We start from the raw sequence: 22395 nt of genomic DNA on the forward strand, positions 1-22395 counted from the left end.
CCACGAAGAAGAAAACGGAAGTGAACAGTGACCAAGAACAATTTCCACTTTAGCGTTTTTATTGTTGTCATTTAGACGTTTATGAACACCCTGGAACTCAAAATAGGACTCATTTAACGGCACAGCATCACATACTTACCAAAGGTAGTGTTTAATTCGCATTGCAGACAGGATTTGGTTGATAGATTGTATCTAGGTAACGCTAGCTAGCTGCTAACAATGGCTAACTGTATGGTTTTCCACACTCAAATAGCCTCCATCATGGAGGTGCTAGCGAATACAGCCGTGGCAGAGATCTGTAAACTCGTAGACGACGACTATGCAGTGTTTCGTTTGGAAATAACTCAAAGCCAGAAAGAAAACAGGACATTGCGGAGGAAATTACAGCTATTGGAACAGAAGGTGACACGGGAGCGCGTCCTCGCCAGTCGTCCCAGTAGTGTCAAGATCCTCGACCGATACAGAGGAATGGCAAGAGGTACATTTTGCACAAGACCATGGCTGTCGCCCCGTTCCCGTCTGCGCATGTGTTCAGATGTATTACCCAGAATTGTGTCTTGGTCAGTTTTTGGATAGTATGCAATTCTACCCCTGATTACTTACTTAGCTATCTTGCACAAAGACACAATATTTCCCGGAAGGCCGAGGCTGCGCTGCCTGTCGCCGTTCAGATATAGCTTAGTGCCTGTCGCCCCGTTCCCCTCTGCACATGTTTTTATATGTGTTACCCATAATTGGGTGATGATCCGTTTTTGAATAGTATGCAATAATTCCTATGATTACTTATTTTGTGCAAAGACACTATCATATTCATACCATATTCTTGATTTACTGCATTTCCTATTATTTACTCAATGAAAACAATATGATGCATGAAACATAATCAATCAACCTATAAATAGTATATCAATAAGTTATGAGGTGTTACCTTATATCCTTGCCAATTCTAGACATTGTCAATAGTGTACAATATACCATTGAGCATTGACAGCTAATCTAACCACCCTTTTTCCCCCCAATTAATCTCCGGTGAAGGACATCTCACTGGAGGCCACAGGAGCTTTGTGAAGCCAGCGATGGACAATACATGGAGAGATGACCAACCAATCACTGTTGAGGGGAGTGGAACCTCAACCCAGCATGTTATTGTGATAGAGGTTTGTGTAATCGTATTACATACAGTACATCAAATATGGCCAGTTTATTTCAGAAAGGCTCCCTTCAGCTATTTACTTCTTTACATGTACAATACCAGTCAAAAGTTTGGACACACCTACTCATTCAAGGGTTTTTCTTTATTTTTACTATTTTATACATTGTAGAATAATAGTGAAGACATCAAACTATAAAATAACACATATGGAATCATGTAGTAACCAAATAAAGTGTTAAACAAATCAAAATATATTTTAGATTCTTCAAAGTAGCCACCCTTTTCCTTGGTGACAGCTTTGCACACGCTTGGCATTCTCTCAACCAGCTTCAGCTGGAATGCTTTTCCAACACTCGTGAAGGAGTTCCCACATATGCTGAACACTTGTTGGATGCTTTTCCTTCACTCTGCGGTCCAACTCATCCCATACCATCTCAATTGGGTTGAGGTCTGGTGATTGTGGAGGCCAGGTTGTCTGATGCAGCACTCAATCACTCTCCTTGTTCAAATAGTCCTTATGGGTCATTGTAAAACTAAGCGCAAACCAGATGGGATGGCAATTCGTTGCAGAATGCTGTGGTAGCCATGCTGGTTAAGTGTGCCTTGAATTCTAAATAAATCACTGACAGTGTCACCAGCAAAACACCCCCAAACATCACACCTCCATGCTTCACGGTGGGAACCACGCATGCGGAGATCATCCGTTCACCTACTCTGCGTCTCACAAAGATATGGCGGTTGGAACCAAAAATCTAAAATTTGGACTCATCAGACCAAAGGACAGATTTCCACCAGTCTTATGTCCATTGCCCGTGTTTCTTGGCCCAAGCAAGTCTCTTCTCATTGGTGTCCTTTAATAGTGGTTTCTTTGCAGCAGTTCGACCATGAAGGCCTGATTCATGGGGCGGCAGGTAGCCTAGTGGTTAGAGCATTGTATCCCCGAGCTGACAAGGTAAACATCTGTCGTTCAGCCCCTGAACAAGGCAGTTAACCCACTGTTCCAAGGCCGTCATTGAAAATAAGAATTTGTTCTTAACTGACTTGCCTAGTTAAATAAAGTTGAAATAAAAATTCACGCAGTCTCCTCTGAACAGTTGATGTTGAGATGTGTCTGTTACTTAAACTCTGAAGCATTTATTTGGGCTGCAATTTCTGAGGCTGGTAACTAATGAACTTATCCTCTGCAGCAAAGGTAACTCTCGGTCTTCCTATTCTGTGGCAGTCCTCGTGAGAGCCAGTTTCATCATAGCGCTGGATGGTTTTTGCGACTGCACTTGAAGAAACTTTAAAAGCTCTTGAAATGTTCCGTATTGACTGACCTTCATGTCTTAAAGTAATGATGGACTGTTGTTTCTCTTTGCTTATTTGAGCTGTTCTTGCCATAATATGGACTTGGTCTTCTACCAAATAGGTCTATCTTCTGTATAACCCCTACCTTGTCACAACACAACTGATTGGCTCAAACGCATTAAGAAGGAAAGAAATTCCACAAATTATCTTTTAACAAGGCACACATGTTAATTGAAATGTATTCCAGGTGACTACTTCATGAAGCTGGTTGAGAGAATGCCAAGCTTGTGCAATGCTGTCATCAAGGCAAAGGGTGGCTACTTTGAAGGTTCTCAAATATAAAATATTTAAATTTGTTTAACACTTTTTTTGGTTACTACATATGTGGTATTTCATAGTTTTGATGTCTTCACTATTATTCTACAATGTAGAAAATAGTAAAAATAAAGAAAAACCCTTGAATGAGTAGGTGTGTCCAAACTTTTGACTGGTACTGTACATCCTTATTTATTTGCCATAGGGGAGCTTGTGAGACTTCCCTACGACATTGTTATCCAATTCCACTCATGTACCAGTAATAACCTCCACTCTTTTTGTGTCAGTCTGCAGATACAGAGGTTTCAGGTCCTGGGGTCAAGCAGGAGAGAACTGAAAGAGAGGACACAAGACACAGAAGAGACGTCCAGACTGGAGCGCCCCCTGTATCCAGGGAGGACCCCGCCGCCTCGCCTCAGCCCAGGACACGACAGAGCATCACGGAGGTCAGTGGAACGCCGAACGCCGTCCTCAAGTCAGAGACAGACACCAAGACTTTAACTGTAACACACAGGCTCTTACCCACAGAATCTGACCACAGATCAGACTCAGAGAAACTGGAGCTGGGGCCACTGGGCTGTCCTCCTGCTTCCAGCTCAGAGTACTTACCGGTAATTCACCAGAGCCAGAGGACGGTTCTTTCCTGTGGAGATGGGGATACGTTAGACACTGGTGTTGATGATCTGTCTTGTTCTTACGCTACAGAGATGGACCCTGGCAACATATCCTTGGGTTTAGAGACACAGACTCATCTGTTTAGAGGGGACTGGAACCAGTACAGTAGTAGTGTATACTCTGAAGGGTGCCTAGATAAGAAACGGGAGCTTGTAGTGGTAGACAAGGTGAAAGTGGAGGGCGACGCACCTCCCACATGGAATGCAGATAGTCACCTAGGAGACGGACACTCACAGGGTAGAGATTTCTTAGATTACAGAGAAAGCTTAGACACAAATATAAATGTTGTCACCCACTCCCCTTTACATGCATTCAGGGATTGTGACCCAGTGTCCACGTTGATGGCACCTTCCGATTCACAACGCTGTGTCGTTTTCGATCAAGTGTTGAACTCAAATGACCAAAGGGCCATGGCTCGTGGAGGGGGAGCAACATCAGGCAATAGTAAAGAGAAACGGTTCCTCTGCATGTTCTGTAACAAAGGCTTCAGCTGCCCCCAGAAGGTGGAGATCCACCAGAGGGTCCACACAGGGGAGAAACCCTACAGCTGTACCCAGTGTCATATGTGCTTTTCCCAGGCTTGTCACTTGAAGAGGCACCATAGGGTCCACACAGGGGAGAAACCCTACAGCTGCCCCCATTGTGAGAAGAGGTTCTCCCGCCAGGACCAGCTGAAGATGCACCTGAAGGTCCACACTGGAGAGAGGCCATTTGCCTGTACGCACTGCAGGAAGAGGTTCTCAGAGAGGAGCAACCTCAGGATACACCAGCAGAAACACCATTCCACTATGTAACATAGAAAGTAACCATTCCACTCTATAGCGTCTGACGTTTAGATCAAACCCTGCATTAAAAATATAGATTCATTTTCAGTGTTATCAGCAGAAAAGATCCACAGATGCATTCAGAATAATGAGAAACAGATTTTAGTGTTGAATATTTGTGGGTAGAATATTGTATCCAGATATTGTGTTATATATATATATATATATATGTATGCAATAAGTGCTTGAGGTGTTCCAGAAGACTTTTCTAAAAAATGGACCTCTGTAGGAGATGAAAAATTGGCCTAGTCTTGTACAGAAAAAAGGGGTGTGGAGATCTGTGCCAGTTCTTGTGGAGTAGTGGTGGACCTGAGTATTAAATATGAATAGTGATTGAAAAGAAACAGGGAGTACATATATTTTTTTAATTGAAGTGCATAGAGATTTTAAGTTGGTTGATGTCATAAATATTAAGAACTTGAAAGCGATGGAAAAGTGGAGAGGAACTGGCACGACTGTCTGAAATGAGTTGCCAGCATCACAAAATGTTTTTGGAGAATTAGTATGTTAACGTTACTTTTGTAAGTATTGGCCTAGACCAGGGCTATTCAACTCTTACCCTACGAGGTCCAGAGCTTGCTGGTTTTCTGTTCTACCTGATAATTAATTGCACCCACCTGTTGTTTCAGGTCTAAATCTGTCCGTGAGTAGAGGGGAGTTTGAGTTGAGTTTGAGGGGCCTAGACTATATTGCAACATAAGGATGCATTAAGGTGTATTACAGATTTAATATTATTTTACTTGGGATGAGATGTTGAATTCATCTGATGACACCAATTCCTCTCGCAATTTTATTGCAGACAAATGAAGTGGGATTTGCCCAGTTTATTTTTTTCGTCAATGAGAACACCTAGGAATTTGGTAGTTTTAACACTGGGTAGTAAAGGAAATGTATAATTTTTTTTATTCGACTCTTGGACCGAGGACAGACACTGGTTACAATATGCCAGTTGATTATATTCCAATCGGCTAAATTCTGTAGGCTACCCGTAAAAGGCGTTGCATGGTCAATCCGACGTCTGCATTGGCCATGTAGCATTTACGGTGATACGGCCTCTGCAGAAGTCAGGGAATTCATATTTTTTGTGCATCGCAGAGCTGTTGTGAAGGAACTTGTCAAGGAAGTGAGTTTGTGTTTATACAGGACCTTCCGCCGCCCAAATTCCGTCAGACAATCATGTCAATGCGGAGATATACGGAGCCCTCTGCATTGTTACAAAATTTGGGAGGCGCAAGGCGATGCGGTACGGAGCTCAATTTGGCCTCTGCATGCTTCCGTAGGCGCCGCTATTGCTTCACACCTTCCATACGGAGCCTCCGACCACATTTTCAGATAAAGCATAAATTGGTTTTTAGCCTATCCATTGTCACATTATGAAAGGTGTGAAAACTTTTTGTGTCCCTGGCTGAATTGATGAGCTGATTTGGGCAATCAGTTGATTGACAGATGTAGTGTAGAATGATACATTTTCCTCCAGTGTTGAAGCTCGCCTACGTTTTATAGTTAGGCTGTGTATAATTTGTCAACTTAGTTATTGTCTTTGGTGTGGATTGAAAGCCTGTATTGTGTGGCCTTAATTTTTCATTTTGTAAAGCTGTCAAGATGTTTGAGCCTATCCAAAGATGATTTTGTTGAGCTGAGACACTTTTCTCTGGATAGTAAATTATCAGACTTTGTTTTACTTCTTGAAAACATTGAAATAAATGCAATTCACTTGTGGGCCTAATGTAGACTCAGGCTTGCCACTAGATCACCCAGCACTGGGCGAGAACTCATGAGGCTCGGAGCTGGAGCATGCTGCTTAGACCTCTGCACTACTGCAGGTCACAATGCAAGCCGTAAGAATGCTATGAATACCAGTGGCGGTCAATGTCGTTTAAGATGAGGGAGGTCAATTATATTTTTTTACGAGCATGGCCTTATTTATATTACAGCATATTGGATGCCAGTCATTCATATTCCATTCACCCAGTTCAATGTAACATCGATAGGTTTAGGCTACAACGTGTTACTCTATACCCATCATGAGGTTGATACAACCTAGCCTATGAATGAAAGTTTACAACGTAGGTGCACACAGGTTGAGAGAAAGATTTGAGGTGACAGACACTGACACACGGACAGACAGTGACACTGTCGTAGAAGCTTTTATACAGGGAGACGCAGTCAATCTTAAATTAATCATTGTTTATTTTCATGCATGTGACAGACCAATACCTCATGAGACTTCTTCTCTCTAAGCTGAAACCTTGAAACTGAGATATCCCTTTCTCTAAACAAAGTTCTGGGCATACTGCCAAATTGCAGATACTGATAGTGAGGATTCGTTCAATCAGTCACTTGCATGAACACAGAAATTGGTTGTTAGAAAAGCACACACTTAAAAATGTCTATCACATTATCAGTTGTGGGACAATAATCGTTACATTTTAAGGTAAGCATTCGATTTTAGCTTCTATATCATATTTATATCATTTCAAACCCATCTTTCTGGGTTCGGCAATCATTCTGGGTTGTACTTGTAAAACCATTGCATTATAATGTTTTAACTTAACCTTCGCTTCATACAGTTACACATACAGTTGAAGTCGGAAGTTTACATACACTTAGGTTGGAGTCATTAAAACTCATTTTTCAATCACTTCACAAATTTCTTGTTACCAAACTATAGTTTTGGCAAGTCGGTTAGGACATCTACTTTGTGCATGACACAAGTAATTTTTCCAACAATTGTTTACAGACAGATTATTTCACTTATAATTCAACGTATCACAATTGCAGTGGGTCAGACATTTACATACACTAAGTTGACTGTGCCTTTAAACAGCTTGTAAAATTCCCGAAAATGTCATGGCTTTAGAAGCGTCTGATAGGCTAATTGACATCATTTGAGTCAATTGGAGGTGTACCTGTGGATGTATTTCAAGGCCTACCTTCAAACTCAGTGCCCCTTTGCTTGACATAATAGGAGAGTCAAAAGAAATCAGCCAAGACCTCAGAAAAAAAATTGTAGACCTCCACAATTCTGGTTCATCCTTGGGAGCAATTTCCAAACGCCTGAAGGTACCACGTTCATCTGTACAAGCAATAGTACGCAAGTATAAACACCATGGGACCACGCAGCAGTCATACCGCTCAGGAAGGAGACGCGTTCTGTCTCCTAGACAAAAAAGTGCAAATCAATCTCAGAACAGCAGCAAAGGACCATGTGAAGATGCTGGAGGAAACGGGTAAAAAAGTATTTATATCCACAGTAAAACAAGTCCTATATCGACATAACCTGAAAGGCCACTCAGCAAGGAAGAAGCCACTGCTCCAAAACCGCCATAAAAAAGCCAGACTACGGTTTGCAACTGCACATGGGGACAAAGATTGTACTTTTTGGAGAAATGTCTGATGAAACAAAAATAGAACTGTTTGGCCATAATGACCATCGTTATGTTTGGAGGAAAACGAAGGATGCTTGCAAGCTGAAGAACACCATCCCAACCGTGAAGCACGGGGGTGGCAGCATCATGTTGTGGGGGTGCTTTGCTGCAGGAGGGAATGGTCCACTTTAGAAAATAGATGGCATCATGAGGGAGGAAAATGATGTGGATATATTGAAGCAACATCTCAAGACATAAGTCAAGAAGTTAAAGCTTGGCTGCAAATGGGTCTTCCAAATGGACAATGACCCAAGCATACTTCCAAAGTTGTTGCAAAATGGCTTAAGGACAACAAAGTCAAGGTGTTGAAGTGGCCCTCACAAAGCCCTGACCTCAATCCTATAGAAAATGTGTGGGCAGAACTGAAAAAGCATGTGCGAGCAAGGAGGCCTACAAACCTGACTCCGTTACACCAGCTATGTCAGTAGGTATGGGCCAAAATCCACCCAACTTATTGTGGGATGCTTGTGGAAGGCTACCCATAACGTTTGACCCAAGTTAAACAATTTAAAGGCAATGCTACCAAATACGAATTGAGTGTATGTAAACTTCTGACCCACTGGGAATGTGATGAAAGAAATAAAAGCTGAAATAAATAATTCTCTCTACTATTATTCTGACATTTCACATTCTTAAAATAAAGTGGTCATCCTAACTGACCTAAGAGAGGGAATTTTTACTAGGATTAAATGTCAGGAATTGTGAAAACTGAGTTTAAAGGTATTTGGCTAAGGTGTATGTAAACTTCCGACTTCAACTGTATGCTTCATTACACAATTTCATTTATGGATTCTGGCCATGACATTTCAGCTGGAGCTTTTGTTGCGAGTGGTATGTTAATGACAGATCGTTATCTCAATGCATTTCTAGTCTAAATTACTATACATTTCGCAACATGCAGACTAGACGTCGGCCGATTTATGATTTTTCAACACCGATACCGATTATTGGAGGACCAAAAAAGCCGATACCGATTAATCGGCCGATTTATTATTATGCTCTGAAGTGACAACGATACTGAAGAGTCTGCTTAGGAGACAAATACTCTCAACTGTTTGAATAATAAAAATAGAGTTTAAGTTACCTGTGATGAATGCTGAAAACAAAAACTGTAATTTCTATATGCAGAAAATCCTATTTTAATAATGGGCATGGTAAGAATTGACTACCAAAGTTCGAGTCATAATTCCCATGACACCTTCTAGCAAAATCTGAAAAGCGGTTCCGTCATTTATTCCATAGGATATTTTTAGATTAACTTAAAATAAGGTCTGTGTTTGGTTTAGGCTTACACCACCTTGCCAATTTTAAAACGGTGTAGATATCCATAGGATATAACTCTGATCAATATAAGCGAAGATCATTTTTTTTGTAGAGTGGATTTATGAAAATATGTTGACAAACGTTACCTAGTGAGATTTACACGGGTATCAAAACGCCGAGGCGGTTTAAGCACAAAACACAGACCTTATTTGAAGTAGATCAAGACATTCTCTATGGAAGACATGAACGGTAAAATAACGAAGGAACCCCTTTCAAGTTCAGCCGCAAGTTATTACAGGAATTATGACGCGTAGACTATTTCTCTCTAAACCATATACCTTTGACTATTACGAGCCTGCTGCTGCCTACCACCGCTCAGACTGCTCTATCAAATCATAGACTTAACTATAATATAATAAACCTTAGGTCATTAATATGTTCAAATCTGGAAACTATCATCTCGAAAACATTTTTCTTTCAGTGACATACGGAACCGTTCCGTATTTTATCTAACGGGTGGCATCTATAAGTCTAAATATCCCTGTTACATCGCACAACCAACAATGTTATTTCATAGTTCCGTAAAATTCTGGCAAATTAGTTCGCAACGAGCCAGATTCTGTATACCCTGATTCTGCGTGCAACGTACGCAAGAGAACTGACACAATTTCACCTGGTTAATATTGCCTGCTAACCTGGATTTCTTTTAGCTAAATATGCAGGTTTAAAAATATATACTTCTGTGTATTGATTTTAAGAAAGGCATTGATGTTTATGGTTAGGTACAGTCGTGCAACGATTGTGCTTTTTTTCCGCCAATGCGCTTTTGTTAAATCATCCCCGTTTGGCGAAGTCTGCTGTCTTTGTTAGGAAGAAATAGTCTTCACAGTTCGCAACAAGCCAGGCGGCCCAAACTGCTTCATATACCCTGACTCTGTTTGCAAGAGAAGTGACACATTTTCCCTAGTTAAAATAAATTAATGTTAGCAGGCAATATTAACTAAATATGCAGGTTTAAAAATATATACTTGTGTATTGATTTTAAGAAAGACATTGATGTTTATGGTTAGGTACACGTCGGAGCAAAGACAGTCCTTTTTCGCGAATGCGCACCACATCGATGATATGCAAGCAGGACAGGCTAGATAAATTAGTAATATCATCAACCATGTGTAGTTAACTAGTGTTTATGATTGATTGATTGTTTTTTTATAAGATAAGTTTAATGCTAGCTAGCAACTTACCTTGGCAACGTAAAGCAGGTGGTTAGAGCGTTGGGCTAGTTAACGTAAGGTTGCATCCCCAAGCTGACAAGGTAAAAATCTGTCGTTCTGCCCCTGAACAAGGCAGTTAACCCACCGTTCTTAGGCCGTCATTGAAAATAAGAATGTGTTCTTTAACTGACTTGCCTAGTTAAATAAAGGTTTTAAAAAAATAAAAAATCTCAATCTGCAAATCGGTGGCCAAAAATACCGATTTACCGATTATGAAAACTTGAAATCGTCCCTAATTAATCGGCCATTCCGATTAATCGGTCGACCTCTAATGCAGACCTCCCCAATCAATCTGATACTCCAAATAAACAATTTTGGATAAGCCTAAATTAATTACGAGCACAGTTGACCAACCCCCTCCCTCCCGGAACTCATCCTTCTGCCGTTTCTTCATGTTCTTCTTCAGATAGTGTTTCAGTTCGTCCTCCCACTTTCACATGTACAAAGTGGATGGCCCTTGATAATGTCCTCACCTGAGCCGCCACTGTCCTTAAGTCTTATGTCTTGTCCATTTTCCTACCAGTATACCAGCAGCATGAGAGAAATTTAGGTGGGATCTCTCTCCATGCTCACTCCACATGGACTCATGTCGCACCCCTGAGAGAAAAAGCAGTTGATAGCTTCGACTGGACACTGTGCACAGGTTGCTGGCTCGGACTCAGGTCTCACGGTAGAAGTTGTGAAGGATCGTACTGAACGCCATTACTTCAGCCGGTTAGGGGGAGTTGAGATTCACACTGTTCTTGGTCAAATTATCCCTTCCATGTGTTGGTTCCGGTTTTCTGTGCTCCATTTTTTACTTAACAAATAAGGAACACTCAATGTGCACTTATAAATCATAACAATTTTAATCAAAATACAGCTGTAGACAGAAGTCAAACATCACACATAAAACTGATGTCTCCTGAGTTCTGCAAAATAGGAAAAGTCCCAAGTTATTTTATTAAGCCAGAAGTCCAGCCCTAGTGATGTCACTGCATACGTCATTACCTTCTACTCATCAGACCAAGCCCATGCATACACAGCTATACAAACTTGCAAGAGAGATACAATAGTTCCAGTGTTTTCTAAGGGCTCAGCAGTAAATGTCCACTCCCCAAGTTGATTTATAGTGGTATGTCTGACTAGTCTCTTATCTCTTTTACTCCCATGCAGGGTTCTGTGTTTATCTTTGAAGTGCTTTCTCACAGACCCCATGCAATAACTCACACATCTCTGACCTTTTCTTTATAAGAGGCAGAGACTAGAAAAGAACTGAAACAATTTTAAACCTTATGTATATATATTGTTAATCTGTAGTCTAGGACCCAATAAATGTAGTGGGGGAGGGGTCTTAACCCTTCCCCTTCTATTAATATAACATAAGCATAATCAATTTTTATAATACATAAAAAAATTGGTACAGCCCCTATCATGACTCCAATTTGACCCCATCACATGCATCTAGATACCATCTGTGGTTACCTTCACCATAACCTTGAGCGAGGACAGACCAGAACAACTGTTTAGTTTAGAGCATTTCTTATTTGGGAAATCCAGTTATTTGCTGTATAACAAATACTAAATTATTCACTGTATGATACATTACTACTACCAATATTCTTAATACACATTTCTAAGACAAATGTCAAAGATAATAACAACACAGTTGAATATTATTTTATTTTCAAATTGGTTTATACTCGCCTATCTTGGCGATCTCACTGCAGAGTTACAGGGTCGGGGAGTTGAGGGCTAATCCTTAGGCAGAAATCCCGACCATCCAGCAGACCCAATCTGGTGAAATTTGTTATTGAAGCAAGACAAAAAACAAAGAAAACAAAAACAACAGCAATATACATATCACTTGATGTGGGGAAAACTTCAATCCATTTGGAGTAACTGTCAACCATTACCAACACATATGTTCCTTTTACAAGCAGGCATGTGAAGAAAATCTATTTGCATATTTACCAAAGGGCTACAGGGGACTGGTAATTACCCCTTTGGACACGACTCACATCGTGATTCATGCGTCCAAAAAAACAACACTGCCTTTTCCCTTGATGACTCCATCTTAACTTAATTGTATTCCATAAGGTAATGGTAAAATAGACTAGAGACAGGTGTCACTCATTCAGGGGCAGCGCTCTCTCTCTCTCCTTCTCGTGTTCCAAATCACACACAGGACTGTTGATAAATTATAAAACGTATTCTTAATTATTGTTTCCATATTACATTTAAATGTCACCCAATGTCTCCAGTCTAGTGAGGGTGATCGGGCCTCACCAGAAAGTCAGATCAAAAGGTCATTCAACCCCATTAACCTCTCTCGGACATATGGGACGGTAGCGTCCCACCTCGCCAACAGCCAGTGAAATAGCAGAGCGCCAAATTCAAAACAACAAATCTCATTCAAATTTCTCACACATACAAGTATTATACACCATTTTAAAGATAATCTTCTCGTTAATCCAACCACATTGTCCAATTTCAAAAAGGCTTTACAGCGAAAGCATAGCATTAGATTATGTTAGGACAGCACCTAGACAAGAAAAACCACAGTCATTTTCCAAGCAAAGAGAGGCGTCACAAAAACCAGAAATACAGCTAAAATTAATCACTAACCTTTGATGATCTTCATCAGATGGCACTCATAGGACTTCATGTTACACAATACATGTATGTTTTGCTCAATAAAGTTCATATTTATATCCAAAAAACGCATTTTACATTGGCGTGTAATGTTCAGAAATGTTTTGCCTCCAAAACCTCAGGTGAATGAGCACATCAATTTACAGAAATACTCATCATAAACTTTGATAAAAGATACAAGTGTTATGCACAGAATTATAGATAAACTTCTCCTTAATGCAACTGCTGTGTCAGATTTCAAAAAAGCTTTACGGCGAAAGCAAACTTTGCAATAATCTGAGTACAGCGCTCAGACATCAAAACAAGCCATACAGATACCCGCCATTTTGGAGTCAACAGAAGTCACAAATAAGATTATAAATATTCACTTACCTTTGATCTTCATCAGAATGCAATCCCAGGAATCCCAGTTCCACAATAAATGTTTGTTTTGTTCGATAAAGTTCATATTTATGTCCAAATACCTACATTTTGTTCGCGCGTTTAGTCCAGCACTCCAAATTCACTAAGCGCGTGAGTTTAGTCCAGACGAAAAGTCAAAATAGTTCCATTACAGTTCGTAGAAACATGTCAAACGATGTATAGAATCAATCTTTAGGATGTTTTTATCATAAATCTGCAATAATATTCCAACCGGACAATTCCATTGTCTTTAGAATTGAAAGGAAAGGCAGCTCGCTCTCACGGCCGCGCGCATGTTTGAGCTCATGCCAATTTTCCAGACACATGACTGAATCAGCTCTTATTCTCTTCCCATTCACAGTAGAAGCCTGAAACAAGGTTCTAAAGAGTGTTGACATCTAGTGGAAGCCTTAGAAAGTGCAATATGACCCCACAGACACTGTATACTGGAGAAGCAATCACTTGAAAAACTACAAACCTCAGATTTCCCACTTCCTGGTTGGATTTTTCTCAGGTTTTTGCCTGCCATATGAGTTCTGTTATACTCACAGACATCATTCAAACAGTTTTAGAAACTTCAGAGTGTTTTCTATCCAAATCTACTAATTAAATGCATATTCTAGCTTTTGTGCCTGAGTAGCAGGCATTTTACTTTGGGCATGTTTTTCATCCAAGCTACTCAATACTGCCCCCTTTCCGAGAGAAGTTAAGTGAGTGTTTGTTTCCCTGTACCTCAGACATTATTTAAAGATATTTCAAACATTCTGTGTACCAGGTTTACATTCAGTTTTTCAGTACATTTCATATCAAGAGAATTTACATGTGCAACCAGAACTCTGAAAATTTAAACTTCCAAAAATTTGATGTGTACCCTTTAAGTTGCATAATTTCTAACCCGTGAAAAACCACTAAAACAAAAGACCCCACACAATAAATCAGAGTATAAACCACTAACAAATATTCATTAACAAGTGGGTTGTGTGTGGGTGCTGGAGTGTGTGTGGTAAAAACAAACAAAATGGCCAGGCCTTAGCAGTCAAGCTGAATAGGCCTCTTCTAAAGTAAACAATCCCAGAGCTTGTCTCTTGTAATCATTGTCATTTTGACCTGTTCCATTGACATACAGTTCTGTACAAACTCTCCCTGGGACATAAACTAGTCAAAATAAGAAACCTGTTGTTTAACAAATGTACTAGGACCTTCAAAAAGTTGGTGCTAGCTTATCAGCTCAATATTCGTGACTACAAACATTTACTTGGATCTACTTCAATTCTGGACACAGTTCCATGTAATGGAAACAGATTGTTTTAAATGATATTACCTTCTTACTTAAATCACTGGTGCTACCCAAACTAGATTTCCCCACCGTGTCCTTTACAGACAGGTTTTTTTTTCAGTGAGTACTGGCGGCTAGCTGTTGTTCCACAGGAAGCTTATCTCTAACCCAAACACCAGGTGTCGGCCTCTAATTTAATATCAGTCCTAATACTCAATCCCTCTGTTCATAATGTGACCTTGTATTGAAACATTTACTTATTCAAATTACTAAGATATTGCATTAGAGAGGCCATCTGAAAGCCACTTACCATTCACTTTGTTCCGTCACACTTATTAAATGTCTATTTTAAGATTCATATGTAATGCTTTGGAGGGATTAATATGTATTAACTGGGCTGGCACTGTCTATCAATCCCCTGTATATCGCATGCTCTGTCCATAATGCGTCTCTACCTAGCATGTTCTGTATTCACCTACTCAACCGTTTAACATCATTGGTTCTATTTAACAGGGTATGGGGTTTATTTCAAAATGTATTACCAGGGTGAAAGGAATCTCACAAGTGTTTATGGTTTTACTGGTTAGGGGTAAGTCAAATCCCATACAATGCTTTAACCTTATCTTTCTCAAATGATCCATAAAGGGACCACTGAACATTTCTCAGAATACATCTACGTGTGGGTGTGCAAGTTGTATATATATTTTTTCTATTGTTACTAGAGTCTTCTAGAGTCACAAACTCCTCCTCTACACCAGTGTTCTATTCATACAGGGGTTTACATATTCCCTCTAGTGTTCTATATAACAGCATATTCGGGAATAATACTCTATCTCCATACAGAATCCCTATATAATGTTATAGATCAGAACTGGTTGGGGTATTCATTATTTTCCTTATATAACTATACTTAGGTATTCACATTCACACCACGTGCATCTTCAACGATTCTAAATTCCTACAATAACACCTTCTGCTATTATCAGTGGTTCTAAAACCACGTAGACTTTTCTATCGTTACATCCTATGCACCATATGTATCTTCAACGGTTCTCTTGCCACTACTTCCTGTACACTTGTAGTCCCAGGCTACAATGGGCGGTGGTAGATGGAACCCCTAGATTGAAAAACTCTAACACAGAACTGGAAAACTCAGCTTACACAGAACTGGAAAACTCGGCTCACATTCACTCCATATTCACACTGGAGCTAGTCCCCAGACTCAGTACGTTATAGCTACATTTCAATCTCTTACTATCCAATTTTCTATCAGCTTATTATCCAAATTTCAATCTTAATAGTAATAATTTCAATCCATTTATTATCTAAATTTCAATCAGCTTAATGTCATCTTTTACAATCACACAACTTTCACATCCACATTCACTTAGTACTAGTCCCAAACACACTCTAATCTCCATTATTACCCCATGTGCATCTTCAATGATTCTCTTGTCGTTACTTCCTATGCACCATATGTATCTCCTATATACAGTGCCTTCGGAAAGTATTCAGACCCCTTGACTTTTTCCACATTGTTAGGTTACAGCCTTATTCTAAAACGTATTAAATAGTTTTTTCCCTCATCAAGCTACACACAATACCCCAGAATGACAAAGCAAAAACAGGTTTTTAGAAATGTTTGCTAATTTATAAAAAATACAAAAAATATCACATTTACATAACTATTCAGACCCTTGTCCCATAGCCACTCCTGCATTGTATTGGCTTTGTGCTTAGGGTCGTTGTCCTGTTGGAAGGTTAACCTTTTTTGTCACAGTCTGAGATCCTGAGCGCTCTGGAGCAGGGTTTCATCAAGGATCTCTCTGTACTGCTCTGGTCATCTTTGCCTTGATCCTGACTAGGGTTGCACATTTTGGGGAATATTCAGAGGTGGAAACTTTCCCTGGGAATTAACAGAAATATATGGGAATTGACGGAAATATATGCAAATTAATATTAACACCATTTAAGTGTAGCTGTTTTTTTTGCATTGGATATATTTACCATATCATATGGAGACAGAAACATAATCCTTTTACCTTATAAGTAGACATAATTGCAAATTATTAAATAAAATAAAACGATTTAGTTACGAATTGAACTTTAAGTGAGTTGACTCTAAACATGGGATGATTTTACTGAACAACAAAAGAAAGGGAATATTGAATGATCCCCAATGATCCATCGCATCTCCCAAAAATGTTTAACATACATCTGTAAAATGACAGTCTAGAAACTAAAGCTTTGGTTGTCTTCCTCTCAGGCTTTCATGTCTTCTCCCTAAACCTCCTCAATGTCCACCTCTTGAACATCAGACTCTGAGGCCTCATCTTCACTGTCACTTTCCAACCTTATTGAGGATGGCTCATTGTCAGGCTCAAAAAGCCTAAAATTTGCCCGGATGGCCACCAATTTTTCAACCCTTGTATTGGTCAGCCTGTTATGTGCTTTGGTGTGTGTGTTCCCAAACAAGGACCAGTTGCGCTCTGAGGCGGCTGATGTTGGTGGGATTTGGAGGATGATGGAGGCAACAGGGGAAAGAGCCTCAGATCCGCAAAGTCCCTTCCACCAGGTGGCTGATGAGATACACTACCGTTCAAAAGTTTGGGGTCACTTAGAAATGTCCTTGTTTTTGAAAGAAAAGCAAAAAAATGTGTCCATTATAATAACATCAAATTGATCAGAAATACAGTGTAGACATTTAATGTTGTAAATTACTATTGTAGCTGGAAATATATACAGCAACCATCACTCCTGTGTTCCAATGGCACGTTGTGTTAGCTAATCCAAGTTTATAATTTTAAAAGGCTAATTGCTCATTAGAAAACCCTTTTGCAATTCTTAGCACAGCTGAAAATTGTTGTTCTGATTAAAGAAGCAATAAAACTGGCCTAATTTAGACTAGTTGAGTATTTGGAGCATCAGCATTTGTTGGTTCGATTACAGGCTCAAAATGGCCAGAAACCAAGTACTTTCTGATGAAACTCGTCAGTCTATTCTTGTTCTGAGATATTTAGGCTATGCCATGCGATAAATTGCCAAGAAACTGAAGATCTCGTACAACGCTGTGTACTACTCCCTTCACAGAAGAGCGCAAACTGCTTCTAACCTGAATAGAAAGAGTGGGAGGCCCCGGTGCTGGCCTTCTAGGCAGAGTTCCTCTGTTAAGTGTCTGTGTTCTTTTGCCTATCTTAATCTTTTATTGGCCAGTCTGAGATATGGCTTTTTCTTTGCAACTTTGCCTAGAAGGCCAGCAACCCGGAGTTGCCTCTTCATTGTTGACGTTGAGACTGGTGTTTTGTGGGTACTATTTAATGAAGCTGCCAGTTGAGGACTTGTGAGGCGTCTGTTGATATTTATTTTTAGGTGGGGGGTAGGATTCATTTAAGAGGTAGGGTTTAACTCTCAGACCAAGAGAAACCAGATTCTCTGGTCTGACGAAACCAAGATTGAACTCTTTGGCCTGAATACCAAGAGTCACATCTGGAGGAAACCTGGCACCATCCCTACGGTGAAGCATGTTGGTGGCAGCATCATGCTGTGGGGATGTTTTTCGGCAGCCGGGACTGGGAGACTATTCAGGATCGAGGGAAAGATGAACGGAGCACAGAGATCCTTGACGAAACCTGTTCCAGAGCGCTCAGGACCTCCGGCTGAGGCGAAGGTTCACCTTCCAACAGAACAATGACCCTAAGCACACAGCCAAGACAACGCAGGAGTGGCTTCGGGACAAGTCTCTGAATATCCTTGAGTGGCCCAGCCAGAGCCCGGACTTGAAGCCGATCGAACATCTCTGGAGAGACCTGAAAAAAACTGTGCAGGGATGCTCCCCATCTAAACTGACAGAGCTTGAGAGGATCTGCAGAGAAGAAACTCCAAGTATAGGTGCGCCAAACTTGTAGCTTCATACCCAAGAAGACGCGAGGCTGTAATTGCTGCCAAAGGTGCTTCAATAAAGTACTGAGTAAAGGGTCTGAATACTTATATAAAACATTACATTTGTTTATACATTTGCAAAAATGTCTAAACCTGTTTTTGCTTTGTCATTATGGGGTATTGTGTGTAGATTGAGGGGAAAAAAACGATTTAATACATTTTGGAAAAAGTAGGTGGATACTTTCCAAATGCACTGTGTAGTGTACACATACTAACGAACACGTCAATATAGTTTAGTCAGGTTTGTATGATGTTGACTTGACTTCATAGCTGACTCATATTTACCCACATCATATTTATGTCAACCATGATGGGTTTAACAACAATGAAGTCATTCTGTAACTACAGTATAGGACTCAAATGTCGTCGGGATGGGTAAACACTCCATGTTGAAAGTGTGTTTATTATCTGTGTGTACGTACCTGAGGGAGTGTACGTCTGTGTAATCTGTATCACATCTCTGTACCAGGAGGAGGAGGGTCCAGAGGTGCTGTTGGTGAAGGACGAGGGCTGTGAGGAGGGTCTGGGGAACCCTGAGGGGACCATAGTCATGGAGGACAACAAGACTACACCTCCTGAACCCACAGAGGAACCAGCTGAGCAGCACAGGACCACACACAGTCTCACTGAGGTGAGCCCACTGTGAACTACTGTCTGAATGGTATTAGTTCGGACCGTATTCCACTAAGCCTCTCAGAGTAGGAGTGCTGAAGTAGGATCAGTTTTGTAATTTTAGATCACAAGACTATATAGACAGGTGCGGGACCTGATCCTCGATCACCACTTCTACTCTGAGACTCTTTGTGTATAAGGGCACAGGTCTTGATATATTGTCTGGTAGTGTGGAACCATGCCTTTGATTTATCAAACCATTAATTAAAGAAGGTCAAGTAATCAAATCAACTAACACGTTTGTATAGGACTCATAGCAATCCCTCATTGCCCAATCAGAAGATGCTCCATAGCAGGGTGCTCATATCAGATTTCTTGATCCAACATCCTCTCACTCTGTATCTCTTACAGTCAGTAGACATGGAGGATGGGAAGCCTGATCTGCTGCTGGTCAAAGAGGAGACAATAGAAGATGAACCAGAGAGCATTGATCTGCTGAGTGGACTAAAGATGAGGGAGCAAGGTAAGGGAGAAATACATATATCCTACATACAGTAATAGATCTTCAATGGAAACAGTGATGCACCTGGCTATTATTTTTCCTTAATTTTCTTAATTCATAAAATGCAATTTATGTTTACATACAAAATAAACAATGTATGAAAATGCTCAGGTAATTGACAAAGAAATCCATGTAGAATGTTCTCTGCCATGTTTGTGAAGTCTATTTTGTAACCTCTTCCTGTAGGTGGTTGGCTGGAGGCTAACAGAGGAGACTGGGCAGCCATCTTGGATTCCCAGACCCAGACCGGTGCAGCCAAAGGCCTAAGAGACAACATCACTGATCAGGCCAGGACCAGAGGCGATATAATGGAGGTCAGTGGATGGGACAGCATCCTCAACTCTCAGCGGGGGAACTACACTGTTAACCAGAAAAAGACAGTCGAACACAAAACAAAAAACAAACTTAGTCTCCATGACAACAGACTGGCTGAGACCAGGGCAAGGTGTAGATTTGGTCTGCAGGGTCAGGGAGGTGTCCGTATGCGGCTGGAGAGAACAGACACAGACTCGGCTAGCGATGCTCCATCCTGCTCCTATAGTTGTGATTCAGAGAGACTGATGGAGCCTCAGGTTAACCCCCTAACAGGTGCTGCCTTCAGCCTGCCTTCTATAGGTTCTATCAACTGGAACATGGACCCTGCGACAACACAGACACTTCCTGGCCTTCATCCTCCTCACACTCTCCTAATGTTAAACCAGACCTCAGACAATGCCAGTGACTCAACACTAAATGGCTACACAAGCCCATTGACAAATAACCATAGTAGAGACGGAATCTGTAAAGCTGGCAGCACCAAAGAAAAGCGCTTCCCATGTTCATTCTGTGGGAAAGCCTTCAGTTTTCCCAAACAGGTGGAGATCCACCAGAGGACTCACACAGGGGAGAAACCATTCAGCTGTACACAGTGTTATATGCGCTTCGCCCGGGCTGGCCACCTGAAGAGCCATCAGAGGGTCCACACAGGGGAGAAACCCTTCAGCTGCCCCCAGTGTGAGAAGAGGTTCTCCCACCAGCACCAGCTGAAGAGGCACCTGAAGGTCCACACGGGAGAGAGACCGTTTGCCTGTAGCCACTGCGAGAAGAGGTTCTCAGAGAGGAGCTACCTCAGGATACACCAGCAGAAAATGCACACAGCCCATGTATAGAGTATAGTGACATGTAATTTAGTACTAGTTAGTTTGTAGTTAATTCTGTTGGTTTAGGATGTAGTAGGGAACTGGATGAGGTAACATGAGGGAAGAATGAGTATGATAAGGTAGAGTAGATGATATGGTGATGGTTGGTGTGATGGTGTCTGTAAAAATGCTTCACTGATGTAAAGTGACCCTTGTCCTGTTTGATGCTGGTGTTTTATAATGAGAAAATGTTAGTGCCTTAATTCATTTTTACTTAAAATGAAGTAGAAGATGTGTGTAATGTTGAACCTTTTCCAAAGTATTCTAAAATGTATTTTATCAAAGCGATGGTTCCAGATGTATATAAAAGTGTTACCATAGTGAAGTTATTCTCCTTGTGATTGCCATTTTGTTTAAATGAAATACTAAATTGACTCTGCTGACTGACTTGGTTATTTTGTATAATTTTTTATATTGATTTTAGAATACACTGCAATGGCTCCATCCAAGGCTTGACATTTTATAATGTCATGTTTCTGTGTGTACAGGAAAGAGTTTTTAAATAAAGTTTTCTGCTTTTCAGTACAATCTTTGTTTGCAGTCAATGAAGACCTGCTGATCCGGTGTTACTGGCGACTGGTCCTATGAAGTGACTGGTCAGGATCATGGATCAGGAGCTGTCGCTCTTCCTTCCCAAGTCAGAACAAAGGTCCCAACCGTGAGGGACAGACTCCACCACAACCACTACATAGAACACAACCAGTGGACTGAACCACCTCAGTCCTGGTGGTCATCAGAGAGATGGATGGTCCAGTCAGGGATCCAGTCTGCAGCACAGACCCTTCCCAGTCTCAGTGCAGGGATGAAGCAGGGCCTGGGGCTGGTAGAGATAGACCCTCCTGTTCCCATGATACAAACACCACAGTATCCATGATGAACAGAGCAGGTCACCCTGGGCTTCAGCCTTCAGAGAGAGCTGTGGGAGACCCCCCTGGTGGGAGTCTAACAGCAAGTCTGTCTTCTCCTTCAGGGTTTCGTCTAATGCCTGGTGAATGGGTTTTTCCACCTGAGGGAGCTAGCTCCTGCTTCTACCTTCTCTGATGTCACTCGGTCACAACGTGGGAGGCCGAGCATTAGGACGGACGTCGACAAGCCGAAAACCTGCCCCACCTGTACAGCGCGTCACTAATGCGAACTATGTGAAGGCACACCAGACCGTTCACACCAAGGAGAGGCCCTTAAAGTTGCAAGCTGTGTTACAAGAGCTTCTCCTTCCGGAGTAACCTTACCAGACATAGGAGTGTCCACAATGGGGAGAAATCGTAGCACTCTGGCTTGAGATGTAAGCACTTCTGGGAACAATTCTTTACCGGAAATATTATAGTTATCATGTGAAGGGTCTTGGGTAAGAGGGGAATTAACCACATACACCTCATTAACCCTTTGTTAACATATACTTTGAAACAGGCTTGTGTAAATACCTGTTTTTAAGCAACAGTAAGCCTAGACTAGAACAAGCACTTAAATATTTACCTACTGAGTAGATGGAATAAAGTAATTTTATTATTGTATTTTATCACACTGTTCGTTCTTAACAAGTCTGCTCTGAACTTGAAAGATAGTGATCATG

At 41.0% G+C, this 22395-nt stretch overlaps 1 protein-coding gene across 2 annotated transcripts; it reads left to right on the forward strand.

Annotated features, from left to right (window-relative positions):
• On the forward strand, nt 1-21212 carry LOC106610132 (uncharacterized). 2 transcript variants are annotated; one of them, XM_082978400.1, is made up of 7 exons: nt 1-144; nt 254-478; nt 1036-1157; nt 3046-3204; nt 18943-19104; nt 19497-19608; nt 19834-21212. In XM_082978400.1, the coding sequence occupies exons 2-7, from the start codon at nt 262-264 to the stop codon at nt 20793-20795; spliced, it is 1734 nt and encodes a 577-aa protein (XP_082834526.1). In that variant the 5' UTR covers nt 1-144; nt 254-261; the 3' UTR covers nt 20796-21212. The 2 variants fall into 2 exon arrangements, with proteins under 2 accessions (XP_082834526.1, XP_014064781.2); XM_014209306.3 differs by lacking the exon at nt 1-144 and having other exon boundaries at nt 220-478.
• Nucleotides 21213-22395: the final 1183 nt, after the last annotated feature.

The sequence above is a fragment of the Salmo salar genome, chromosome 08 (assembly GCF_965601325.2).
Source record: "Salmo salar chromosome 08, fSalSal1, whole genome shotgun sequence".
Classification (NCBI taxonomy): domain Eukaryota; kingdom Metazoa; phylum Chordata; class Actinopteri; order Salmoniformes; family Salmonidae; genus Salmo; species Salmo salar.

Bases quoted from the DNA above. Each gene is read 5' to 3' on its own strand.
- LOC106610132 (XM_014209306.3), top strand. From the start codon at position 220: ATGGCTAACTGTATGGTTTTCCACACTCAAATAGCCTCCATCATGGAG. The intron at 1,158-3,045 runs GTTTGTGTAATC...TTTTTGTGTCAG, and splicing joins AGCATGTTATTGTGATAGAG to TCTGCAGATACAGAGGTTTC. The intron at 19,105-19,496 runs GTGAGCCCACTG...TATCTCTTACAG, and splicing joins CCACACACAGTCTCACTGAG to TCAGTAGACATGGAGGATGG.